The sequence below is a fragment of the Panthera pardus genome, unplaced genomic scaffold (genome assembly GCF_024362965.1).
Source record: "Panthera pardus isolate Hobbes unplaced genomic scaffold, ASM2436296v1 HiC_scaffold_2, whole genome shotgun sequence".
NCBI classification, from domain to species: Eukaryota; Metazoa; Chordata; class Mammalia; order Carnivora; family Felidae; genus Panthera; species Panthera pardus.
This window is the reverse complement of record NW_026526765.1, coordinates 31,405,738-31,431,037: the sequence shown is the minus strand read 5'-3', so window position 1 is coordinate 31,431,037 and position 25,300 is coordinate 31,405,738. Positions and strand designations below refer to the sequence as shown.

The following is a 25,300-nucleotide window of genomic DNA, read 5'->3' as shown; positions in this document are numbered from 1 at the left end:
CACTTCTCTCTTCCAAGTTTGTTATGGGTCATGGGGTGACTCCATTTCCAGCGTGCCCAGGGCAATCTTAATTTATGCCAGTTGTCTGAGCACAGTTATTAATAGCGTCCCCCTTCACTTTCAGAAGTATCCTTATTTGGATGATAACGTATAAAGACTCCTCATTTGCTCATCACCAAAATAAAGATATTTTACTAATACCTTTAGCACTAATTTACAGTGCTAAAATACTCATCCTAAAAGTCAGATTTCAAGTTCTTTGTACACATTTCTGCATTGAGGAGGTATTCAATAAACACTTGTTAAATAAATATTTGTCAAACAGCAAGGTTCCTAAGGGTTTACAACAAAGGGTTTATCCCTTAAAATATCACTCTGATTAAATGAACCAGAGCTACTACCAATATTCACAAATTCACCTTTCATTCTATTTGTTTTCCCTCACTTATATCTTGATCAGTATATTTTCCTGAATGTCTCCTCACTATTAATTAAAATTTTCTTATCGCCTCCTCCCTCCTCTTTTCCACAGTATTTAACTCTACACTCTATTCAATTTAATTTTTTTCTCATATTTATTCTTCTCCATCCCTTTTATCTCCAAAGCTCGGCACTCTTTCTACATTCACTAAATTTCATCTCTAAGAATTCCTTTAAAAATATTCAACAAAAAAATTCATTTACCTACTATCTATGTGAGAATAGGAACATAAAGTTATTTTTTAGTTACATGGTTATTAAGAAACGTTTTCTGCAGTTAAATAAGGCGGATTTACTATCAAATTTGAGTGACTATTACCTGACAAAATTATAAAATTAACACAAGATTCTCTCCCCTTGGCCAATCCACATGAAGGGATGTTCCCACCTCCCCCAGATGATGATATTTACGATGGGATTGAAGAGGAAGATACTGATGATGGGTAAGAATAATCAGTGAATTGCTTCCTTGTAAATTTTTGGATACACTGAAATTTAATGTTGATTTCTGGTTAGAATAAAAAGCAAAATATAGTGTTCCTTATTATAACACCAAAAATTATTTGAATGTTTAATTAATAGCAGTCCTAAGTCAGAAAGTATAATTGCACAAGACTTCAGATGAAGTGGTATATTGTTTGAAAGAACCCCAACAAAAAAAGAGAAATGAAAAAGGAATAAAGAATTACCAATGCTGTAGATTCTTTTTGAAACTCTTCCCAATCATTTATTTATCAATCAGTAATCTCTGGAGAGCTTATCTGATGCATGGCTATCCTCCATATAATGATCATAGTTACAGGCAATCCAAATGCACTGAGACCATCTGCTATCTGTGGCAAAACCAGTGTAAGACTTAATTCTGTACTTGCTTAAACTTTTATAATGGCATATTTTAAATTTTAAGATCTGTTAATTAGTTAATTTTAAACATAACGTAAAGCAAAATTGATGTCTAAAACTTAATTTTGACTTAGCTTTCTATTTTAAAACTAAAAGAAATTTCACTAAATAGAAAAAAAGTAACTTACCTACTACTTAACCTAGCAGCAGCAGTATTCAAAGACTGAGGCCTATAAACCTGAAAGCATCATCTTGTTGATTACAATGAGTAACTTCCTGCCTGCATGATCAATGCAGTATAGTTATAAAAAATCTGAATGTCCACCCAATGTCTTCGTGTTCCGCTGATTATTCCATTCTGATCAATGCCTGCATGCTCCTAAGCTCCACACTACAGGTTGAAGAGAAGAGTAATTCGTGGTCCTGGGGGATTTTGAAGATGTTAAAGGGAAAAGATGACAAAAAGAAAAGTATACGAGAGAAACCTAAAGTCTCTGAGTCAGACAATAATGAAGGTTCATCGTAAGAGTCAACCAAACAAATCCAGTGCACAATAACTACACTAATATTAATTTAATCAAATGCTACTAATATTTTATAACCAATAACCAAATTCTGACAGGCTTAAGTGATTTCAGTGTTATTTTCCATTAGTCATCTGAGCCTTATTTACTGTGTCACCCTTACACTCAGACATTTACAGAAGAGCACAAAGTCTTCAAAAATTGTCATATGGTTCAAAGATATATTTTGCTTTCCCTACAAACATGCACAGATAAGACACACAAATGAACACACACACCACACACACACACACACACACACACACACACACACACACACTCATACACATACACTCCATTGAGTAGGACTTTTTTTTAACTGCAGCGTCATATCTAAAAGCTCACAATTCCAATGCCACGTTATATAATATAGTGACTACTCTTCAAAATATACATTCTCTTTTAAAAATTAGTTTTCTGGAAATAAGGATGCAATTTGGAATTTCTTTTCTCTAAATACAGTATTTAAAGTGTTTGTAGTTAAATTTAGAGTCTCCATATTTCATTACAGTCCTTCTAAAATGTTAATTCCACATAGAATTCCTCATTATAAACTCTTTTGTGAAACCTAAAACAACAGTTAGTGAACAGGACACTCAAAATTATAAGTAAACATAACAAATCCTCTTTTTTTTAATAAATCCTCTCGATGCAGAATTATTCAAATGCAGACATTACTTAGAAATAAAAGCAGAGATTATTTTTCCTGCTCCACCTGCACATTCCTAATTTTGATTTTAAATCATCTGAACTAATGACCTCTCACACTTCAGTGTAACTGTGCACCATTCTGCCAATAATGTGTGTTTATGTGTGTGTTTAAAGTTCAAAAAGTAATAAAAGCAAAGGTCTTTTTCTTTTGCAACTAAATGCCACCCAGTCCTAATTTCTATTAGGATCACTTCTATTAATAAGCTCCCCCTCTGTAGTTTTGGTGGATATTCCTCTCTTATTCACCATTCTCCTGTTTGGGTACATATATTGGGAAAACGTAGTCATGCAAAGAGTCCTATGACCTTTGTTGATTTCAGCTCTCTATTTCTACTCCTTTAGTCAAGTAAAAGCTTTTGGCCTGAGCTATGCCACGATGACTCCAAAACACTGAGTCCATTTATTTTACTCTGATGTGATAATATGCCCAAACCCCATAGGACAAATCTGAAAATACTGGTCCAATGGCCATGGGCAAAATAAACCACTGAATGTCTTGACTGTTGACTTTTTTGGCCACCATTGGAGTTTAAAAACAAAAAGTCTCATGAAATTCCAAATTGATGGACAGAAACTGAAACTCTGTGGAAAAATGGAGGATGAGAAAGGAATGATAGTCAATGGATTAATTGGCCTTTATAAGCCTCCGGGCTATTACTTGTTCAGGCCTATCCCTAGATAAAGGACTCAATTTCTGTGTTTAGATTGGTCTGATTATAATTGTGTTCTCATTTTCTTTCCAGTTTTCCTGCTCCTCCTAAACAATTGGGTAAGTAACAAAAATTAAGTATATATTTTATATCTTTTTTTTTTTTTTTTTTTTTGCAGATAGGGTGGTGGGAAGGCACTGGATATAGTCATGGTGTCTGGATTAAAGTTCTGACTCTGGAAAAAATAACTTGTGTAAAGCTGTCAAGTAACTGTTCCACAGTTCTTCAACAGTGAAAGAGTGGGAAGAGGAGAATTTTTCATCTTGATGGTTTTTAAACAGTTCACCCAGTCATAGGGGTCACAAAGGAGAAATAAAGAAGTGGGCAGGGATGGACATCGATATTTCCCATCTCTTATCCACCCCAATTCAGTAGAGCTTGATATATTGGGCCTCTGTGCAATGATTTCTAAAAATATACCAGATTATATGCCACCAAGGCCCTTCTAAATCTAAATTTCTTTGATTTTTTTTAAATGTATCATTTATATTGTATTTGGAAATTCTTCCACTGCTAAATATAAAACAGTTTCTTCTTTGTACAGTTTCCGTCAGCTTATTTTTTTAATTTAAAGATCTGAGACAGAACTTTAAAAGATTTTTCTTAAATTCACTTTGAACAAAATAAAATGTCTCATAAGAATATTCAGGGGCTTGGGGCGCCTGGGTGGCTCAGTCGGTTGAGCGTCCAACTTCAGCTCAGGTCATGATCTTGCGGTCCGTGAGTTCGAGCCCGGCGTCAGGCTCTAGGCTGATGGCTCAGAGCCTGGAGCCTGCTTCCGATTCTGTGTCTCCCTCTCTCTCTGCCCCTCCCCCATTCATGCTCTGTCTCTCTCTGTCTCAAAAATAAATAAATGTTAAAAAAAATTAAAAAAAAAAAAAAGAATATTCAGGGTCTTTCAAAAAGTTTATTTGAATTTATAAATAAATTGAAAGAGAAAACTAAATACACAGATAATCTCTTTTTCCAAACTGGTTATCTGACCTCGTGTTCAGTTGTCAATATGAAAGTATGCAAGGCACTAATAAAAGTTGATCAATAGCTAATAATGAGCTTATATCTTAATGTATAATTTTCAAAAAGCATTCAAGTGGGGCACCTGGGTGGCTTGGTCGGTTAAGCGTCCGACTTCGGCTCAGGTCATGATCTCACGTCGGGGCTCTGTGCTGACAGCTCAGAGCCTGGAATCTGTTTCAGATTCTGTGTCTCCCTCTCTCTCTGCTCCTCCCCTGTTCATGCTCTGTCTCTGTCTCAAAAATAAATAAAAATAAACGTTAAAAAAAATTTTTAAAAAAAAGCATTCAAGAATCTTAGCTCCACAAAGGATAGGTATAAAATGAAACAAATGTGATCAGTTAAGTAAAAACTATGGTTTTTTTTTCATTTTCTTTTGTTCTCAGGTGTGTTTTAAGTGCGTGTGCATGGAACAGTAATATTTCCCATTCTGGAAACCAATGATATGTCATATTTTTATATATTAATTATGGATTCTTCACATAGCTGTGAAATTAATTACCTGAGTGGGGGGGGGGGAGGAATACACACACAGACACATGTGTGTGTAGTATATGTATATACCATATATGTATATACTCTCTACATTACAGATAGAGGAGGAATTCTTAAAGGAATTTAGATCCTTGCCACTAGCAGAGAGCATTTAAACTTTCTATGATAATCATTCCTTAAAACATTTTACTCTCTTCAACTCATCTCTTCAGCTTAATTTGCTGTGGAGCAACTCAATAGGTACAAAGAGGAAGCAATCCTCCTGACTTTATTAACAAGAGCTCTAGAAGGAAGAAAAGTATCTATGGATTGGAAAAGCCATTGTACTCGTTAAGGTCATTGCCACTTTTCCACCAATACTGGTTCTCAATACCTGCTGGTACCAGCTCTGTCTTATTAACAGAAATATTCTTTCTATTTTAAGGTGATACCACACCTAATTTTGCTATAAATTAAAAGTTAATAAGGAGCAAGCAGATCAGTGAATAAAAAAGAATGATACATGGATGGATAGATAAATAGATAGATAGACAGATGGACAGATAGACAGGCATAGACAAAGACACACATATAAATAAAATAATATATATTATCTTAGCATCCTAAATCCCCTAGGAATCTTGATTTCAATCTCTATTGCCTACTGCCAATGGGCTGTAATATTGATTTGTTTGTCAGCAATCTACTTATCTTCCATTCATGACAAGTGTGGATCTTCAAATAATCTCAGTCACTGTTTTGGGGGGACTTATCCTGGTGATGCTAGTTATAACCATGGTCACTGGCTTTCTTGAGGGAAATTTAACAGAAGCATCTAGGGAGAGAAAAACCTCTCCCTTTGAAGGAATAGACACTACCTCCAGGAGAAATGTACAGAGACCCCAGGGAAACTTATTTTGTTGTCTTTGAAAGAAAAATCTTTAAATTAAAAACATGACTGAATGTTCATATCAGAATTCAAACTGGGGTCCCTGGCTGGATCAGTCAGTAGAGCATGTGATGCTTGATCTCGGGGTCATGTTGGACATAGCACCTACTTAATTAAAAAATAATAATAATAATAATTTTAAAACTTCAAACCTAAAGTGTTTCAACATTTGGTATTTTGTCTTTTGTTAGACATGGGAGATGAAGTTTATGACGATGTGGATGCGTCTGATTTCCCTGCTCCACCAGCAGAGCTGAGGTAATTAAAATGTCCTCATTTTGAAACAGAAATCAGACTGCTCCAGAAAATTCAACTAGAATAAAACCCCAGTGGGTTATGGATCTCCTGTGTTCGCTCCTGTTTGCTCTGTCCTCTCTCTGACCCAAGCTCTAAGGGTTCTGCTCCATTTGTGGGTGGAGAGCCCTGATCCCCCTTCTCCTTTCTCCTCCCTTGCTTTTCCCTCTTCCCCTCCCCCTCTCCCAGTAGTTCTGCTGCTGGTCCCCTGATTATCCCCTGCCCTGTGACTCACTGATGTCTGCACTCATTTATTCATTCAAATATTCATTCACTGGGGAAATATTTGAGAGCCTGATCATGACTGATCTCACCAATTCATCTCCTCCCTTTATTTTTACCCTTTTCCTAAAAGCTTTTTGTCTTGAATGCACTTCTTAGTTTACGTCTCAACCCTCACCTAACTTCTTCAAATCTCTTCTGTCCGCCACAAGATTTTTTTTCCTTTTATGAAAAAAAATGATTTGTGTTTTAAAAGGACTTTGTTATGTCTCTTTTTCACAAAAGCATCAGATTCTCAAAGGTTCCATTCAAATTTAAAAAAAAAAAATTGTTCAAGGTGAATAGTGACATTCTTCAGCTCACCTAAGGTTTCAATTTCATTTGAGGCTAAAACTGTATGAAAATCTGTTAAGATCAGTTAGTACAAAAGGAGTCTCTTTTGAAACTTCTTTTGAGGAGCGCCTTGGTGGCTCAGTCGGTAAAGCGTCCAACTTCAGCTCAGGTCATGGTCTTGCGGTCCGTGAGTTTGAGCCCTGCATCGGGCTCTGTGCAGACAGCTCAGAGCCTGGAGCCTGCTTTGGATTCTGTGTTTCCCTCTCTCTCTGCCCCTCCCCACTTGCACTCTGTTTCTGTCTCTCAAAAATGAATAAACGTTAAAAAAATTGTTTAAAAAAATTAAAAAAAGAAACTTCTTTTGAAATAGGAAATAACATGGTAAGATTTTTCTATATTCCAATAAACACAAGCGATGAGCTGATACATACTGTGTATGAAAGCAAGAACACGTCTGTAGCTTTCTCAGGAGAAAAGGATGAATAAAAAGATCTTGGTCTTGATTAGTTAAAGGCTGAAAGTGACATAAACCGGTGATAATACATAGCGTCTTCTAAGCTATGCTGCAAGAGTGCATGAGCATGTATTCATTTAGCATTTATTTTTTACCAACACCGTTAAGCTAATTTTACTGAATGAAAGTTTCAAGATCAAAGAAACTGAAGGGAGAATATGTTATCATTTCTATGTAAAGATCAAGTTCCACAGGCAAAACAAACATGCAAGATGAAAAGAGAATTGTTCTCCTTTTTTCTGGAAGGAAAATCTAATCTTCTTCAGTGATACGTTTGGTTTGAAAATTCCTCACCATTGGGAAGTCACTTCTATCCCTGACATTTTTAAATGCATTTTTCTGTTTTATATTCCTGTAAAAATGCCACCACATTCCATTAAACAGCTCTCTAGGTACCTGGTTATGCACTGGACCTTTTCTTCAAGTAGAATAAACCCCAGCTGGTTAAACTTGATGTGATAAAAAGGTACCGTTTTCCTTACTGCTGCTTATTTTCAGACTTTAAGACTATTTTATGTTCTCTAACAGAATATTCTATTTTTAGCTAAATCTAAATTTCAGTAAGGTATTTTCAAAGAGAGCTCATGGGGCATTTTGAACACTCGTGTATGTCCCGATGGCTCCAAAGTGCTGATTTGGGACAGCAATTCCACTACTGCCTAGAGGACCATAAGACAGGAGAAACTGAGGAAGGATACAGAACCCAAGGAAGGATAATGTGCTAATCCATTTCACAGTAGATGAACTAAATCCCAAGACTCGAAAGTTAAAGAATCAAACATTTTCAATAAATCAGTTGCAAACAAAACTTTATTTTAGGTAAGCCAGATAATAATTAATATCAGTGTTTAGAATTTTTCATTATACACAAAAATTCTGATTTTAACATTCCCTCCTTCAGAGATTCCCAACCTTTCCCTAACATAGACATTCAGCCCTAGCAAATGTCCCTCAACCTTGGATGCAAATTACTATTATCTGGGGAGCTATAAAGTATGTATGTCAGTATCTAGACCTCACTCAGTTCTACTTAATTAGAATGTATTTAATTTAATTAGAATTTCTAAGAATTAGACATAAGTAGTGGTACTTTTTTAAAACTTCCAGGTGATCCTATATGTGTCCAGGCTGGAGAATCACTATCTTTGGCTTCTTCACCCTTCTAATGTCAATCAGCTGGAGTCCATTTGGTGTCTATGAGATGCCAGCCTGGCTCCATTTTAAGTAGATATGAAAAACCGCTCAAGAAAATTCAACTAGAATTTTAAACTTTTTTATTTTTAAATAGATAAACTTTTCAAGACATAAAAATCAATTTTTTAAAAAACATTATTTTTCAAAAAGCCTCTTCTATGACATTGGCCAGGCCACGTAATTACGTAGGAAGGGCTGAAAATATATAGGGAGTTTGACAATAGACAGGTTGAATTATATGGAACCTCTGATGTGTAAGCATGTTTACACTATACCTCAGTCATTTCAGTGGTTCAACATAAGTAATCACTACTTCCACTTTAACTATATTCTTGTGAAGAATCTCTTCCGTGTATGAAATATTATCATTTACTACAATGAATGTACTAGACTTCTAAGAAAGGGAACTAACTAAAAACAAAATTTAACAGAATTGTTAAGTGATGGATAAAGTCTTTGTTGTACACTATTCTTTTCAAACTAAACTAAGTGTTGTTTTATGTGTGTTCTGCCATCTTAGTCAAGGAGCCAAGGCTAAGACAGAAGAAAAAGACCCCAAGAAGCTAAAAAAGCAGGAAAAAGAAGAGAAAGACTTCAGGAAAAAGTTTAAAGTATGTCATATTTAAATATTAGACAAAGTACAAAATGCTAATGAAAAAAACAATGACTTTTAAGTACCACAATGCACTTATTAAAAGTGTAATTATAGGGGCGCCTGGGTGGCTCAGTTGGTTGGGCGTCCGACTTCGGCTCAGGTCATGATCTCGCGGTCCGTGGGTTCGAGCCCCGCGTCAGGCTCTGTGCTGATGAATCAGAGCCTGGAGCCTGTTTCAGATTCTGTGTCTCCCTCTCTCTCTGACCTTCCCCCATTCATGCTCTGTCTCTCTCTGTCTCAAAAAAAATGAATAAACATTAAAAAAAAAAAAAGTGTAATTATAGGGGCACCTGGGCGGCCCAGTCAGTCGGGCATCCGACTCTTGGTTTTGGCTCAAGTCATGATCTCACGGTTCATGGGTTCAAGCCCTGCGTCAGGCTCCATGCTCTTAGCTAAGAGCATGGAGCCTGCTTGGGATTGTCTCTCTCCCTCTCTCTCTGCTGCTCCCCCATTCATGTGAGCATTCTCTCTCTCTCAAAATAAATAAACTAAAAAAAAAATTTTAAGTGTAATTATCAATATGAGTTATCCATCCTAACTCCTTTATTTACTACAAAATTTAGATTTGAATTTATTTTATAACAAATTAAGTGAAGTCTCTCATACATGCACTATATATGCTGCAATAATCATTTACATTTAGTTGTTCTTTGAACTTTAGTAAGAGGATAATCTAAAACTAGAATGGATAAAACAAAGATATGATGTATATGTAATGGAATATTAATTATGAAAAAGAAGGAAATCCTGCCACTGTGACAACCCTAAGGGCCTTATGCTAAGTGAGGTAAGTCAGAGAAAGACAATACTCTGTAATATCACTTATATGTGGACTCTTCAAAGGCCAAACTCACAAAAACAAGGTACAGTGATAATTACCAGAGGCTGGGGTGGGCGGATGGAGGAGATATTGGTCAAAGGGGTACACACTTTCAGTTTTGAGATGAACGAACTTTAGGGGTCTCAGGTATAGCCTGGTGATTATAGTTAGCAATACTGTCTTATATACTTGGAAGTTGTAAAGAGAGTAAATCTTAAGTGTTCTCACCACAAAAAGTGGTAACCATGTGAAACGATAGAGGTGTTAGGTAAAGCTACACTGCTAATCATTTTTCAACGTATGAATGTATCAAATCAACACACGTGTACACTTAAAATTTTTTTAATTTTAAAAATAATGATTATATTAGTTTCGTGAGATTATGAGTAGCTTTTCTCTCGAAAATTTTTCTGTAATGCTTTTACGTTATTTTTTGCTTGTTTGGCAAAGACTTTTTTGTTTTGTTTTTTTTTTTTGTTTTTTGAGAGGGAGAGAGAGAGAGACAAGCAGGGCTTACCCGAGGCCGGGCTCCAGCTCACCCGATGCACGATCAAACTCACGAACCATGCGTGAGATCATGACCTGAGACAAAAGTCAGATGCTTAAACAACTGAGCCACCCAGGTGCCCTAGCAAAGACTTTCTTAATAAATCTGTCAGTAAATGGATTACTTTAATAATACACATCAATCAATAATATAAATGTTTGTATTTTTCCAGTATGATGGTGAAATTAGAGTTTTATATTCAACCAAAGTTGCACCCTCCTTAACTTCTAAAAGGTGGGGGACCAGAGATCTACAGGTGAAGCCCGGTGAATCTCTCGAAGTTATACAAAGCACTGATGATACGAAAGTTCTCTGCAGGAATGAAGAAGGGAAATGTAAGTCACTGCTTACTCTTTGTCAATATGGCATTCCAGGATTTAATAATCAGACACGTTTTCCTGATCACCCCTGTTTTATTAACTTTGTTTTTTCTATGCTTTATGAATTGTGGAAAACATTAAGAAACTAGAGATTTGCGGTGCTGAAATCAGCGTATCTTATTTTCATCCTTTATCGTTTCTCACCTGCTATATTCGGCACTGTGGTGCCAAAGTAATGCCAAATTAGTACTTCCCAAAATGCAGTCCCACAGACCACCAGCATCAGAAAACCCTTTGTGTATTAAAATCACAGTTGCCTGGCCCCACTCTTGACCTGCTAAGTCATGAGCTCTGGGGGGGTGGCAGATGGAACCTGTGATCATAAGATCCCTAGCTTATTCTTAAGTATACTGAAGCAAGAACCACTGTGCTAAGCAGTGAGTGGCTCTTGCTGTCATCTGGTTTTGAAATTATACAGCACATGTCACATGCAGAATTTCCAGTTTTCCTACCTTGCAAATTTACTTGTTTTCATTTCCTATGTGGACACACTTAATACAACATACTCTTCCAAATGAACACAAGAGAGTCCCTGTCTTCTTTGACTTTATCAGCTATTAAAACTGACAGATGGAAATGTTTTTGTCAAACTTTAAAAAGAAGCTTATTTCACTTAAAGTCCGGGGAAGAGTAATTCAAAATTATGTGCCCTGTATTTAAAATTGAATGGTCAGCGTGGCTGCCCCATATCAGCTTGGCCAGTCTGTGTGGAAACATGAACTCTGAGTCGAATTTTAATGACAGGAAGGTGACTCAGGGACAGGAACTGAAATGGGAGTTTTAAGAATAAAACCAGTGACTCAAGGTTGGGGAAATGGATCTAAAGTTATCATGGAGGAGGTGTGGTTGGCTTTCAAAAGGAGAAAATGGAATGTGGATACAAAGGATAAAAGGCATGAGTAGTGTAGTATTAACACTCAAAGGTCACTGGAGATAATGTGTAGACAGTGCTCCAGGAGACAAAGAAAACCCACATCCACACTAACATTTGTGAGGATGCAACGCAAGGAATAGCTTTAAATGCAGAAAAACTCTATGCATTAAAGGGTCAGAAAAAATATTTAAAAGTTTAAAAATTTTGGAGGGCACCTGTTGGGATGAGCACGGGGTGTTGTATGGAAACCAATTTGACAATAAATTTCATATTAAAATAAATAAATAAATAAATAAATAAATAAATAAATAAATAAATGTTTAAAAATTTTAAAAAGTATGAAGTAAGTTATGATTAATATATCAGCCTGAATATTTACATGATGACTATGATATTAATGTGCGGAAATTCTCATGACACAATAGAAAGAGAAGGAAGAAGCCTGCTTCATGTGGGATAGGACTTATACCCATATCAAAAAATTATGTAAATAAAAGAAATTATCTAAACAGCCAATAGCGGCTGATTGAGGTGATGAGCCTAAGTGAACCTGTTTTCTTTTCTCTGCTTTTTCATAAGAGAAAATTATCCTAGTACTTGTCATGTGGCCCTTTCCCCAGGGCACAAGCCTCAGACCAACCTTGCCACGCTGTCCTGAGATTCTTATCTTTAGCAACTAATCCCATCTAAAGCAATGGTCTTCAGTTTGAACGTACATACACATCACATGAGAATCTTGTCAAAAACGCAGATTCTAATTCAGTAGGTCTGAGATGAGGTGTAACATTCTGCATTTTACCAAGTTTCCAGGTAATTGATGCTGAGGTTCACGGAACAAACTCTTGAGTAACAAAGGTGTAAATGACCTCATCAACAACTTGTATAGATGTAGATGAGCAAGAAGATATGGCACCAGAAACAGAAATTTGAAAGAGACCTTTAACTTCCTAGAAGCCAGTGGACCTTAAGAATGAAGAAAATAGGGACTCCTGGGTGGCTCAGTCAGTTAAGCATCAGACTTGGGCTCAGGTCATGATCTCGTGATTTGTGAGTTCAAGCCCCACGTCGGGCTCTGTGCTGATAACGCGGAGCCTGCTTCCGATTCTGTGTCTCCCTCTCTCTCTGCCCCTCCCCTGCTCTCACTCTGTCTGTCTCTGTCTCAAAAATAAATAAATATTTTAAAAAAAAAGGATGAAGAAAATAGTAACTACTCAGGGATGATTTTGTAATCTGCTATCCCTTCCTATTTGGATACATTAATTCTGAATACTGCTATGAATACGGGAGGGCTACTACCCTCTTAGAATTTATCATCAGTTAAAAACGAGAAGTGGAAAGATTACATGAAGTGCCGATAGACAACAATCAAGGGTTCCATGTAACTTTTATCATTTTTTTCTGGTGCAATACCAAGTGCACTTTACAATTCCTAAGCTCACTGATAACTAATTCAAGTCTTAGGTGATTTGGGGTCCATCCCAAACAGAATGGAAACCTGATGATTAAACCAGTAGCGCTTGTGTACCTGTTGCTTTTTATTTAGATACTTTCTTTGGCTGGGCTTTGTCTTAGCTTGGCTTCCCCATTTAGGAGGTGATTCTGGGAAAAAATCATGCGCAAGTGGAAAAGTGGACAGGAAGAGAAAGGCAGTCAACAAAGCCTTGTTATGGAAAAGGTTGCCACTTGAATAACTGGAGCTTATTCCAGTTAGGAACTCAGAGTGGCAGTGTTATCCCACCCAGTGGGAAATAAATCGCGATGCTTATACATCAACTCCTGTCCATGTGAATTTGAAGCCTAACTCCTGGGCAGGTGGTGAGCCACTCAGGATACTGGGCAAGCTGACGAAGAGCTTTGAAGCCAAAGAAAAGAAATCTGTTTTAAAAAAAAAAAATGCAAGTGCTGTCAGTTGAAAGTTGAGTGAACCAAAGTCACTGGTGTGGTGAGGGTGAAGGTCTATGGGCAAGGCCACCTGGAGCATCTATTGTTACCTTTCATGTTAAGCATTATTCCAAATTTTAATTATCATATCTGCTTAATTTCACTTTTATTTTGCCAAATTTCCTGCTTTTCTTAATTTCTCTAAACCTCCTGCTTATTCCTTCCTTGAACTGGATCCTTGATGTTCTTAGTTTCCCTAATTTCTGATCCATTCTTCATGTACGTCTATAGGATTTGGGATAATTGTGTAGATTTAACCCTTCTTCATCTAGATTATTGCAATAGCCTTTCAAATGATATGTCTACCTTACTGTTACTCTCATCCAATCCACCTGCCACACTGTTGTTCAAATATTATTTTTAAAAACACAAAGTCTTTAGGCTAATACATAAAACTCTTGAGATCTGTCTTCAGGCTCATCAACTATTCTCCATCTGCAACTGACACTCCAAAAATATATATCACTTCCTTGTCATTCCCTGAATATGCCATGCTATTTTATCTTTCTGTGCTATTTCATTCTACTTCGAATGTCCATAACTGTCTATTTTTTTATTTTGAAAGAGAAACTATTTATTTTGAACTATCTATTAATAACTATAAACAAAACTATTTATTTTGAAAGAGAGAGAGATCATGCAAGTGGGAGAGGGGCAGAGTGAGAGGGAGAGAGAATCCCAAGCAGGCCCCACACTCAGCGCGCAGCCGGACACAGGGCTCGATCTCCCATAGCGTGAGATCGCGATCTGAGCTGAAATCAAGAGTCAGATGCATAACCGACTGAGCCACCCAGGTGCCTCCCTACTTGTCTATTAACAACAATCCATTTGTCATCTAAAATTGGGAGCACATCCACTCCCTGCTCCCCAGTCACCAATCACAGTTCATCTCTCCTCTGTCCCACCATGCTATGGCTTTTGTCCCTGTAATTGTCCTTACCGTTTTACCAATCTATTATTCTTATTAGCCTCTGAGCTTGAGAGTAGCTTCACTGAAATGTTCTCAACATTGTATTGCCAGTACATCTGGTGCCTGGCACCTTGCTCAGGGCTGGCTTACTAAACTGAATATAACAATTTGGAGATTGCAGTTGGAAAACCAGATGAAAGTCTGACATATAGACACACACAGGAAGAAGTCTATGGAATAGTTTCACTTGTTAGAAGACAGAAGTTCTCCATCTTAGCTTTAGTGATGTGGTTTGCTTGTTATGTATCATTTAGGAGATTTTAAATCTTTCAGTTCCTTGTTTCTACATCTGACCGCCATAAAGGCATTTGCAATCCAACACCATGGTAACCCTAACATTTTCTTACTTTCCATTCTTCAATCCATCAGAGAAAAGAAAGCATAGTTTACTTCAACTTATTTTGTAATGGTAGAATTAGAGGTGAAAGCATGAACAATAATCTCTTCCCATTGTGGAGTGGAGTACAAGCCACTTTCACAAGCATTATCACATTTGATCAGTTCACCCACTGACTTATGGAAACACATATCGCAGAGGTGTTGAGATCTTAAATATGTATTTCTGGCACATTCCCCAATGTTTAGAATTTCTCACTAATATTTGCACATATTCCACAACTCAATGTCTCATAAGCTGTGGGTTTTTCCACCTCCTGTCACCAGAGAAAAAATTTTCTATAAAAAGTGTGGAAGGAGACATGAACTGAATTATTTGTGGTTAAAATGTTCTCCATTTCCTTTGGGCATCTAAGAAAGGGGAATTTCAAAGAGAGTTTGGATTTTCTCAAATCCACTTGATCATTTCTTTCCTTAAGTTATTTTGTTTTCAGTTTAATATAAAACATGCTCACTGAAGAAAATTTTTTTAATTCAGAAATTTTAAAAGTCTACTGATTTGAAGCCCTAGAAATAAATAGAGACAGAGAGAAAGAAGAGAGGGAGAGAGAATGTTTCTATAACACAAGGCTAATAATTTATATCTAGTCTTATACACAGTGTTTCATTTTTTTCTGTCTGTTATATTATGACCATGTTTCCTTGAAGTCAGATATTATTCCATTTGCTGAGGTAAATCTATGCAACATGACTTTATTGTTTTTAAACTGTGTGAAGCCAAGTTGAGTAAATTTAACTTTATATCTGAACTTGTTAGAACAAATGAAATAATAAAAAATATTACTTTTTTTGTTGCTTATTACTAAGTAAAAAATTTGGAAACATTAGAATGAAGATATTTTCTACTTTTCCAAAGATGATTTTGTATTTCCTTCATAATTTTATTCACAACAACCTTCTGGAAGGTGAGTCAATCCTGAGAACTGGCACATGTAAGGCATGGGTATTACTTTCTCAGTTAGCTCTAACCCACCGCATAATTCAGAACATTTGTTTCAAGCCACTGTTCTGCTTTATGAATGTGAAGTTTCCAAATAATAAATTCATATTTTGTGTGAGAATCCGTGGTACGCCAGCACCCACAGTAAACATGGCGACCATTCTACGTGGTATGGAGCCGTGATGACTTTTTTGTTCATTTCCTTCATATTTTTCATTAATTTTCCTTATAATGGATGTACATGGAACATTTAAGCAAGGAGATCATTTTTCTACTGCAAAAAAAAATTATTTCTAGGGACTATAATGGGGAGATTATATAAAATATAAAAATTCATGGTAAGTCACTTGTTTTTACACTGTCATGAATCATGCTTTTAAGAGAATGAAGTTTTAGAGATTTTTAAAGGTACTAGACATCAAAACCTATGCTCTATTAAAAGTCATTAACCCTGTAAAGATGCTATACAATAGTAATTTTACAGCTAATGAGCCCCAAATTATCACATCACTTCAGAAAGCTAAAATAGAGGAATACAGTACATCCCACACCGCATCTCCTTGATACATGTTTCTGAGATAATGTTCACAATCAGTCATATTTATTTATCTCACACACACAAGCAACAGCAACAGCAGAGCATTCAACAAAAGAGAAAGCCATTCCTTAGAGCTCTCACACAGGCAAGATATAGGAGGAAATGTAATAGGGGCTTTAGAATCTAGAAGAATATGTATTTTATAATTAATTTTGTGAAGACAGGCTATTAAGCCGTATATCATGAGTTACTAACTTTGGTCATGTGAAGGACTGTTTATTGCTTACTTATAAATTTTAGCATAAATGAGTTTTTGAAAGTAGATTATCTAAAAGCACAGGAAAATAGAAAACTTTAAGATCCAAAAATGGTGATTATATTCTCTTTGTTTTGTTCTTTATTTCCTTTAATATTATAAAGACTAAAAAAAAAAACCAGAAATATATTCAATGCTGGAGTAAGTCCAACCTCTGGCAGCCGTTTATAATCTCTTAAACATTTTCCTAATTTTGTATCTTCTAATTTTAGTTCAGAGACTTTGCAAAGCCTGAACAGCTCACAATGAGATTACCTCCACTGTAAAAGCTTCAGCTCATACATGTCATTTTTTTAAATTATTAATTTAAACATGAATATATCATGAGAACACTTATTATTGTATTCTTTTATTTCCCAATTTTTTAAAAAAATTTAGTGTTTATTTACTTATTTTGGGGAGAGACAGAGAGTGTGAGCAGGGGAGGGGCAGAGAGAGAGGGAGAGGGAGAACCCCAAACAGGCTTTGTGCTGTCAGCACAGAGCCCGATGGGGGGTGGCTCAGAGTCATGAAACTATGAGATCATCACCTGAGCCAAAACCAAGAGTTGGATGTTTAATCAACCAAGCCACCCAGGCGCCCCTATTTCCCGCTCTATTCTAAGGAAAAAAATTCAAACATAAGCAGAACCACCAATTTTAACTAGTGGGGAGTTTGTGACCATTACTGCCTATAGAGCACTCTTCACATTTTATTTTAGCCCCAAACATCAGTACAGGTACAGACAGATTTCAGCTACTGGGACCTTGACACAAAATCCACAACTTCTTCTAAAAACTTGTTATCTGCACAGATTTTCTCTTTTGAGAGACACATATAGATTGAATTTGTGAGAGACAAGCTTATTCCCCTTTAAAAATGGTGTTAAATTATGATATATACCTTAATTTTTTTTAGAAGTCTGTTAACATGAAATCGATAAAAGAACTGTGATATAAAAGAAACCAAGGATGTTAATTTTAGATGTTCTTACATTAATAATTTTTCCTACTTTTGCTTTAACTGAAATAAAAAAGGAAGGTATAACAAGGTCTGACTTTTCGTACTCTGAGGAAAATATTACATTATTGCTCTTTTATCATTTTGACGTATGCTATATTATTTCCATACTACAAGAATTCAAAGAGAACCTTGATTTTTCCTTTTCCAAATAGGATTTTAATAAAGTTTTCATTAAAAAGTGGTGAATTTCTTGGGGCGCCCAGGTGGCTCAGTAGATTGAGCATCCAACTTCAGCTCAGGCGATGATCTCGTGGTTCGTGGGTTCAAGCCCCATGTCAGGCTCTGTGCTGACAGCTCAGAGCTTGCTTTGGATTCTCTACCCTCCTCTCTCTCTGCCCCTCCCCTGCTCATGTGCACGTGCCCTCCCTCTTTCTCTCTCTCTCTCTCTCTCTCATAAAAATAAATAAGCATTAAAAAAATATTTCTTAAAAAAGTGGTGAATTTCTTGGTAAAATATTTCGATGGAGTTCTCTTTACCCTGGAATATTTCAAGGAAAAATTCATTTTCTTAAGTTTTAATCTAGAGTTTCACTTGTATGATCCCAGCTTTTTTAAAAAATGTTTTTGCATGTTAAGTCAATGGCAATATGACATCAGTGTGTCTAAGTAAGTTTATTATTATTTGTATTAATCTTTGTCTATGAGTTTCCTGGTTTATAATTTTTTACACATTTACTCTAATAAAACTTATATCTAAAGTGGACCAAGCCCAATAGATTGATTCAGTGAAAGAATTTAGAGGCTATATTGACAAGGCAGTAAATGGTACCAATCTCAAGCATACAGTAGTGTTTAGGTGCCAATCCAAAACTACGAATTCCAAATGTTAGTAATACTAATTAAATGTCAACAGACATTTTTTTTTTTTCAGGAAAAATCGTTTATATTTTTTCTTAGGATTATTTTGCACAATAGAGGCGCAGATAAGGTACTCAAAAAAAATCTTTGCTTTCTTGCATAAAATGGGTCTATTTTCTATTTAACAGGGAATCACTAGACTGCCTGGTTTGTGTTCTTCTAATAATGATTTGTTTCAAAAACAAAATTAAATTTAAGAAAGGGAGGTGTGCCTGAGTGGCTCAGTCAGTTGAGTTTCTGTCTCTTGATTTCGGCTCAGGTCCTGATCTCAGATCATGGGATCAAGCCCTGTGTCAGGCTCTGCAAAGGGTGTAGAGACTTTTTAAGATTCTCTCTCTTTCTACCACTCTGGCTCGCTCACTGACTCTCTATAAAAAATTAGTTTAATTTAAAAACTAATGATCTGATTCACGAAAGATGAAAAGGCATGGTCAAATGGCAAAAGCAGCAGTGGAAGATCTTCCACACTGGGCATACAAACCATTCCATCCTCCCCCAAGTAATCACCAGATTGCTGAGCTGAGAAGGGAGTTGAACACGGTTTTGACTCCGTTCAACCTAATCACATTTTATAAGTTAAGGTTCTGATCGGTGGTATTTGGAATACCTATTTATGAACTACTTTTGTATTTGGAGAAACTGCATATTCTTCACAAGACTGGGGCACATGGATAACACCTCGAAGAAATAGGGTAAAATGTGGAAATGTGGAAGAGGCTTGTGTGCCAACTTGCAGTAACTTAAGATAGTTTGTTTCTCTTTAAGGGGAAAGAGTGTAAGCGGAGGAAAAGAGAGGTGTAGGAGAGAGAGAGAAAAGTTAGAAAAGGAGAAGAAAGGAAGGAGAGAAAAGTGGACACAAGTAAGAAAAATAGATCATATTTGGAGATAGATCTAATTATTCAGTTATCAGATCACATTACATCATATTAGTTATTCCATTCTTTTTCACTTTCTTAAAAGAAACAGTAAAGATTTTTCAATGCTGTACTATTAATAAAATTTACTTTTCTTTTTTTTCATAGATGGTTATGTTCTTCGGAGTTACTTGGTGGATAAGTAAGCTCATTTCCTTCTACTACTATACTTATAAAAAGAATGCTGTGCTCTTCTTTAAGAAAGATTCCTAATATCATTTAAATAATACAACCTACTAAACTATCATAAATAAATTTTAAAACAATATGCTATACTAATGTCAATATCGTAATACCTAATAAAGTTAAGGTTTTCATAAAGTGTTACTCTTCTAAATAGACAAGAACCCTTCTCATTCATGAGTATACAGTTCACATTCATTGGAGACAGACATGGCAAACATTGGAGACAGGTCAAAACCACTAACACTTTCATAAGTATTTTGCCTTTCACTTATTGATTAATGCAGTTGGTTGAATTGAATTAATCAGGGACCAATTAGTATCTACACAATAGGTGCTAATGTCACCTGTTAGTAATTTGGCCCCCAGTTGAGGGCTTTTCTTTACTCACACTAGGCATAGTAGAGTATTAAGTTGTCTTTTTGGAAGCATGCCCAAAAAAAGATAGTCGTCAATGTTTCTTCTATTCTTATGAATAAGATGTTGTCACAGCCTGTTACCAGTGTGCTGTTAGAGTCCCCCCTCAAACGTTATAAGATACTGTTCCAAGCATATCAGTGCAAGAAATGACCTCCATTATCAGGTCATATGCCAACATAAAGATTTACAGAATTCTGCATTATAATAAAGTCAAGGAAGGTTCACAAAGTATATCCATAAACAACCGACACTAATCAGAAAGAGACAAATCAATGCCAAATGCTTTGTCAGAAAACTAGTAAAGAGTCAAAAGAAAGATAATCATAATATATTTATTTTTCTCAGAACCTTAATCACGATGGTAGGCAAGGGACTTTTCTATTTTATGAAAGATACAGATTTCAAGAAAGAATATGTGGCAAACCATAGGACCACATCTTCATCAGTGATTATTACAGGATGATTAAGAGAGAATTTAGAAAGTATACTCTAAGTAATTATTGGTTCACCATCTATTGAAGTGAATTGATACTTAATGTTTATTGAATGAATGATAGGAAAATCTGTCCTCTTTGCATTTATATCAGATTTCCAAGAGCCAAACTCTCCCTCAGTCTCAGAGGATCCAAACAGAAGACATAGGCAACTCATAGCATCTGCCATAGTAGCCCCAACTTGGAGGGCCTGCTGCTGCTTCCATGATAAAAGCACAGAGGCAGTACAGGAACCCAAAACGGGTCTGGTCTGACAGTCACCTTGTGTTTCTGAACTTTGAAACTGTAGCCTACACTTCAAGGTTATATTAGCATTTATAATACTTTCTATTTTAATTACTTATATATCATTATTTCCTCCATTAGACTGTAAGCTTCTTGAAATCAAAGCTTGTATCTCATATTTATTTTATTTTTATTTTTATTTTTTAAGCTTATTTTTATTTTTGAGAGAGAGGGAGCAAGCAAGGAGGGGAGGGGCAGAGAGGGGGACAGAGGATCTGAAGCAGGCTCTGTGCTGACAGCAGAGAGCCCAATGTGGGGCTTGAACTCACGAACTGTGAGATCATGGCATGAACTGAAATCAAGAGTCGGACACTTAACCAACTGAGCCACCCAGGCACCCGTATCTCACTCATATTTATATCTCCTGGTATATAGGAGGGATTCAGTAGGTATGTAAAATAGAATATTTCACAAAGATTCAGGACCAAGTAAAACCAAAATATGTAAAAGTCGCTAGAACTATTATTATGCATGTAACCTATAACTATAAATATTTTTAGAATTATATGACATAAGAATCATCATAATAATCACATCTTGGCTACTCATTTTGTCACTAATATTTACATATCTTATAATTAATATTTACAAATTATAATTAGAAACATGCAAAAATGGTGCACCTACTTCCTATGCCAAATGTATTCTATTTCATTCAACATTTGAAGTTCAAGTAAAAGTATAAATCTGATATTAACAAATATAAAGAATCCACGGGGCACCTGGTTGGCTCAGTCAGAGGAGCACATGACTTGATCTCGAGGTTGTGAGTTCAAGCCCCATGTGGGGTGTAGGGATTACATAAATAAATACATTTTTTAAAGAAATCCATTAGGGCCCCCAGTGGAGTATCATGCCATGATTTTTCAGCTTGTTCAGTTCAACAAACTTAATAAGTTTTTCTTACCAGATATAGCTGTGTGCTAGGCACATGGTTGGATCCAAAGATGATAAAGCATGGTGTATGTTCTTGAGGCACGTTTCCATTATTTTGTGTGTCTATGATATGGAATAAGTTGTGGGTTTTTTGGTTATTTTTAGAATAGAACAGAAGATTAGGCTAAGCCAACGAAAGACAATGTAAATGAATATGAAGTTTTTTCCCACTTATAAAAGCATAACATGTAACTTCTCAGCCTTAAATGCTTTATTGTGTCATATAAAATCATATGATTAACTTTTTAATCTAAATATTGCCTTAATGTTAAGACGATACCTTCTTTAAGATAAAAATTATTTTCTGCATTTACAGTGATGGAGAGATCTATGATGATATTGCTGATGGTAAGTTTCACATGGCACCCACCGCAGAGAACAGTAACAGTGAATTCATTCTTACAAATACTAAAAATAGCTTGCTGGATAAATTAGAGCTTTCTAATCTGATCAGAATTTGAATCACTTGAAAACGTTAGGAAAGGTAAATGCCGTGGTATAATTTTAAAAAATTATCTTTGCACATGACTGAAAATCAAGCAAGAATCTTATGTATTTTCTTTGAAAACAGAAGTATGAAAATAATTGGTGAGTATTCATTATACCATTAATCTTACTATGAATTACTTTCATACACAAAAATACGCATACTTGACCAATTAGTAGGTACTTATTTTATAACCTATAATGCTCATTAATATTCTCTTAGCATCACATATTTATAAATTAAGATCTAAAAAATTAATCTCAACTGAAATGATACATGGAGTTAATCATGTGGTCTTTTAGTTTCCTTTTAAACATGATTCTTGCTGGATTTTAACATCTTTAATCTCAATTAGAATAACTACCAAAGAGTACATTTAAATGCCAGATAAAATACTCCTGAGTCTAATTTTGATAAAGAGTAAATCTATCCAGAAACTCTGTTAGGATTGCATACCGAGCAATGAACATATAGGGTCTTCCATTTAACTACTTTTTCATAAAGTGAGCCAGTTCTACATTTTTTAAATCCTAAATCAGAGGAGTGTGAATCACCCACATTTCTAACCTTGGAACACTTAGAAGATATGTGTTCTATATAACTACATTGAAATTCGTTGTTTTTGTTGTTTTTTTTCAGGTTGCATCTATGACAATGACTAGGTCTCAGCTATGTTCATTCTGCCGTGTTCATTTGACGCCAGTATGAAATCTGAGCTTTAGCTGACCTATTATTGGATATCACAGAAAATGAACTCCGAAACGACTTATTACCATTTGTTTTAAAATTCTGATTATCTTTACGAAATTTTGAAACTTTGGGCTTAGAAAATGATCTTAACATCTTGGAAGACTGCGTCAATGAGATGTAGAATTATTAAATATTCCATTTCTGCCTCAGCAACAATTATGAAGGCGCTTCTCTGAGACCATCAGTAGACCTCCCCTTCCTAAAAAAAAAAAAAAAAAGAAGAAGAAGAAATGACTGTGTTGTCTAAAGAAACATGAGGACAAAGAATAAAGAAATATAAGGAAGGAAATTTTAAGACATTCCACAAGAAGGAAAACCATTGTTTGAACCGCTAATTATGATTGTATCTTATATTCTTCATTCAAAGTATCTATCTTGAAAAAGGTAGAACTTGCTGGAGGGATAAATGTTTTCAAAAATTATAGCTGTAGCAGAATTTTTGTATAAAGATTGCCCCTGATTGTTAATTGTGAATATATGTTAATTATTTGATAAGAATGTATGCATTTAGTATGCACATTTAAGATTAAAACTGTAGAAGAGTCAAAAATAAGTTTTCTTTTTGCAGATTCATCCACTAACAGTTTAATTATGTGCTCTGTTTAAAGTACTGTTTTAACTAGAGTAGATATAAATGAGGGCTACCCTAAAATTATGAAGAATGGAAGAACGGACTTTGAAATTAATTAGACTTTTATGGTACCTCTTTACTACAAAGCCTCGTTTGAAGGTTTTTGTTTTTCAATTACCTCTGTGGAACTGTTTTTTTTTTTTTAACCACTTTACAGTAAATTTGGCCTACTGTTTGGAGTAGGGTGTTCCCTACTCACATATTCATTCCCAAAGCATCTCCAAAACAAAACATGGGGCATTTGGGTTCCAAATGCTAAGAACACTAAACACCATGATACAAAATGCAAAACCCTAACACACAGGAAAATCCCATGGTAAGTAATTTTTTCACAACTTCCAAAATATGCAAATCATAATGCTGGCTTTACTAGTAATGAATGGTGATGTGAGATTGGGTAATTTATTTATCTCCCCCTGCCCCGTTTGCTCATCTGGAAATTATAGAATTAGATTAAATCAGTTTTTCCAAACTTTTTCAACACCAGTTACCTCAAACTTTTATAATCCATTCCCCAGCCCCAACCTCATATTTCAGAAGCTTTTGTTTATTTTTAAAACTCATTGATTAAATAATGATTAATGATTAATTTAATGATTAATGAATTAATCATTAAATTAATCATGAATAATGATAAATGATTAATGATTAATATTGCAAAGGCCCATTGGAGCTTCTGAAGAGTGGCCCTACTGAATTGACATCATTTCAAATAACTGTAGCCTCAGGGGCACCTGGGTGGTAGCTCAGTTGGTTAAGCATCTGACTCTTGATTTTGGCTCAGGTCATGCATGGGATCGAGCCCTGCATCAGGCTTGAGCTGACAGCGCAAAGCCTACTTGGGATTCTGTTTCTCCCTCTGTCTCTGCCCCTCCCCCACTCACACTCTCTATCTCAAAATAATAAATACATAAACTTTAAAAGAAATAATTGTACCTCAGCCTTCATATAGGTGAAGTGGGATTTCCATTTGGTGTGTTGAGATTTGAAAATAGATCATAAACCTTTACTACTCAATTTATAGATTTCTGGAGGTCTGAGACTCCCCACATTAGAAACCAATGATGTCAAAGTCCCCTCCCAATTATGAAATACTTTGATGTCTACTTTTTGATGGAGTAAGCCAGTATATGCTCATATGATAAAATTATTTTAATACTAAATTACATAGCTCAAAAGTGGTTTCGTTTTGTTAAATTTGGTAGTAAATATACATAATACACTGACAGTGTATTTCCGGTAATTTTTTCTGATTGAGAATAACATAAATTCAATACAATGTCACTTTTTAAAATTCCAGATTAAATCAAGAGAATATTTGAGTTTTGGGTTATACACCAAGAAACAGACACACACATTGCTACAAAAGATTAATGTAATAGGTAATAATCTTAATATAAAAGATATTTGACATGTTAATTTTAATATACCAAATATTATTTCTTTTATAGTTTTGTGTATAGAATTTTGTCACATGAGAAGAGCTACAAATAAATAAAACCTTCCATGGATAACTTTGCCTCCTACTTCATCAAGAAATTGAGGTCATCAGCCTTTCTCTCCCATATTTTCATCCCACATCTGCAAGTCTTTCTCTAAGCCCAATCTTACCTTTTTGCTTTAACCTCAGAGGATGTTGTTCCTCCTGTTCAAGACTAAACC

General features: G+C 35.5%; 1 protein-coding gene across 5 annotated transcripts in view; it reads left to right on the top strand.

The window, feature by feature from the left end:
* FYB1 (FYN binding protein 1) overlaps positions 1–25,057 on the top strand; it is a 164,122-nt gene extending 139,065 nt beyond the window's left edge. For 3 of the 5 annotated variants that reach the window (XM_053906950.1, XM_019464226.2, XM_019464225.2), the window contains exons 11-19: positions 857–923; positions 1,708–1,845; positions 3,341–3,366; positions 5,936–6,002; positions 8,822–8,912; positions 10,496–10,658; positions 19,561–19,594; positions 22,087–22,118; positions 22,897–25,057. In XM_053906950.1, the coding sequence (XP_053762925.1) occupies positions 857–923; positions 1,708–1,845; positions 3,341–3,366; positions 5,936–6,002; positions 8,822–8,912; positions 10,496–10,658; positions 19,561–19,594; positions 22,087–22,118; positions 22,897–22,919 (641 nt within the window). In that variant the 3' untranslated portion in view covers positions 22,920–25,057. Of the gene's footprint in view, positions 1–856; positions 924–1,707; positions 1,846–3,340; positions 3,367–5,935; positions 6,003–8,821; positions 8,913–10,495; positions 10,659–19,560; positions 19,595–22,086; positions 22,119–22,896 lie in introns of those variants that run through there. The other 2 variants (XM_019464227.2, XR_008423687.1) reach the window with 2 other exon arrangements.
* The last annotated feature ends 243 nt before the right edge of the window (positions 25,058–25,300 follow it).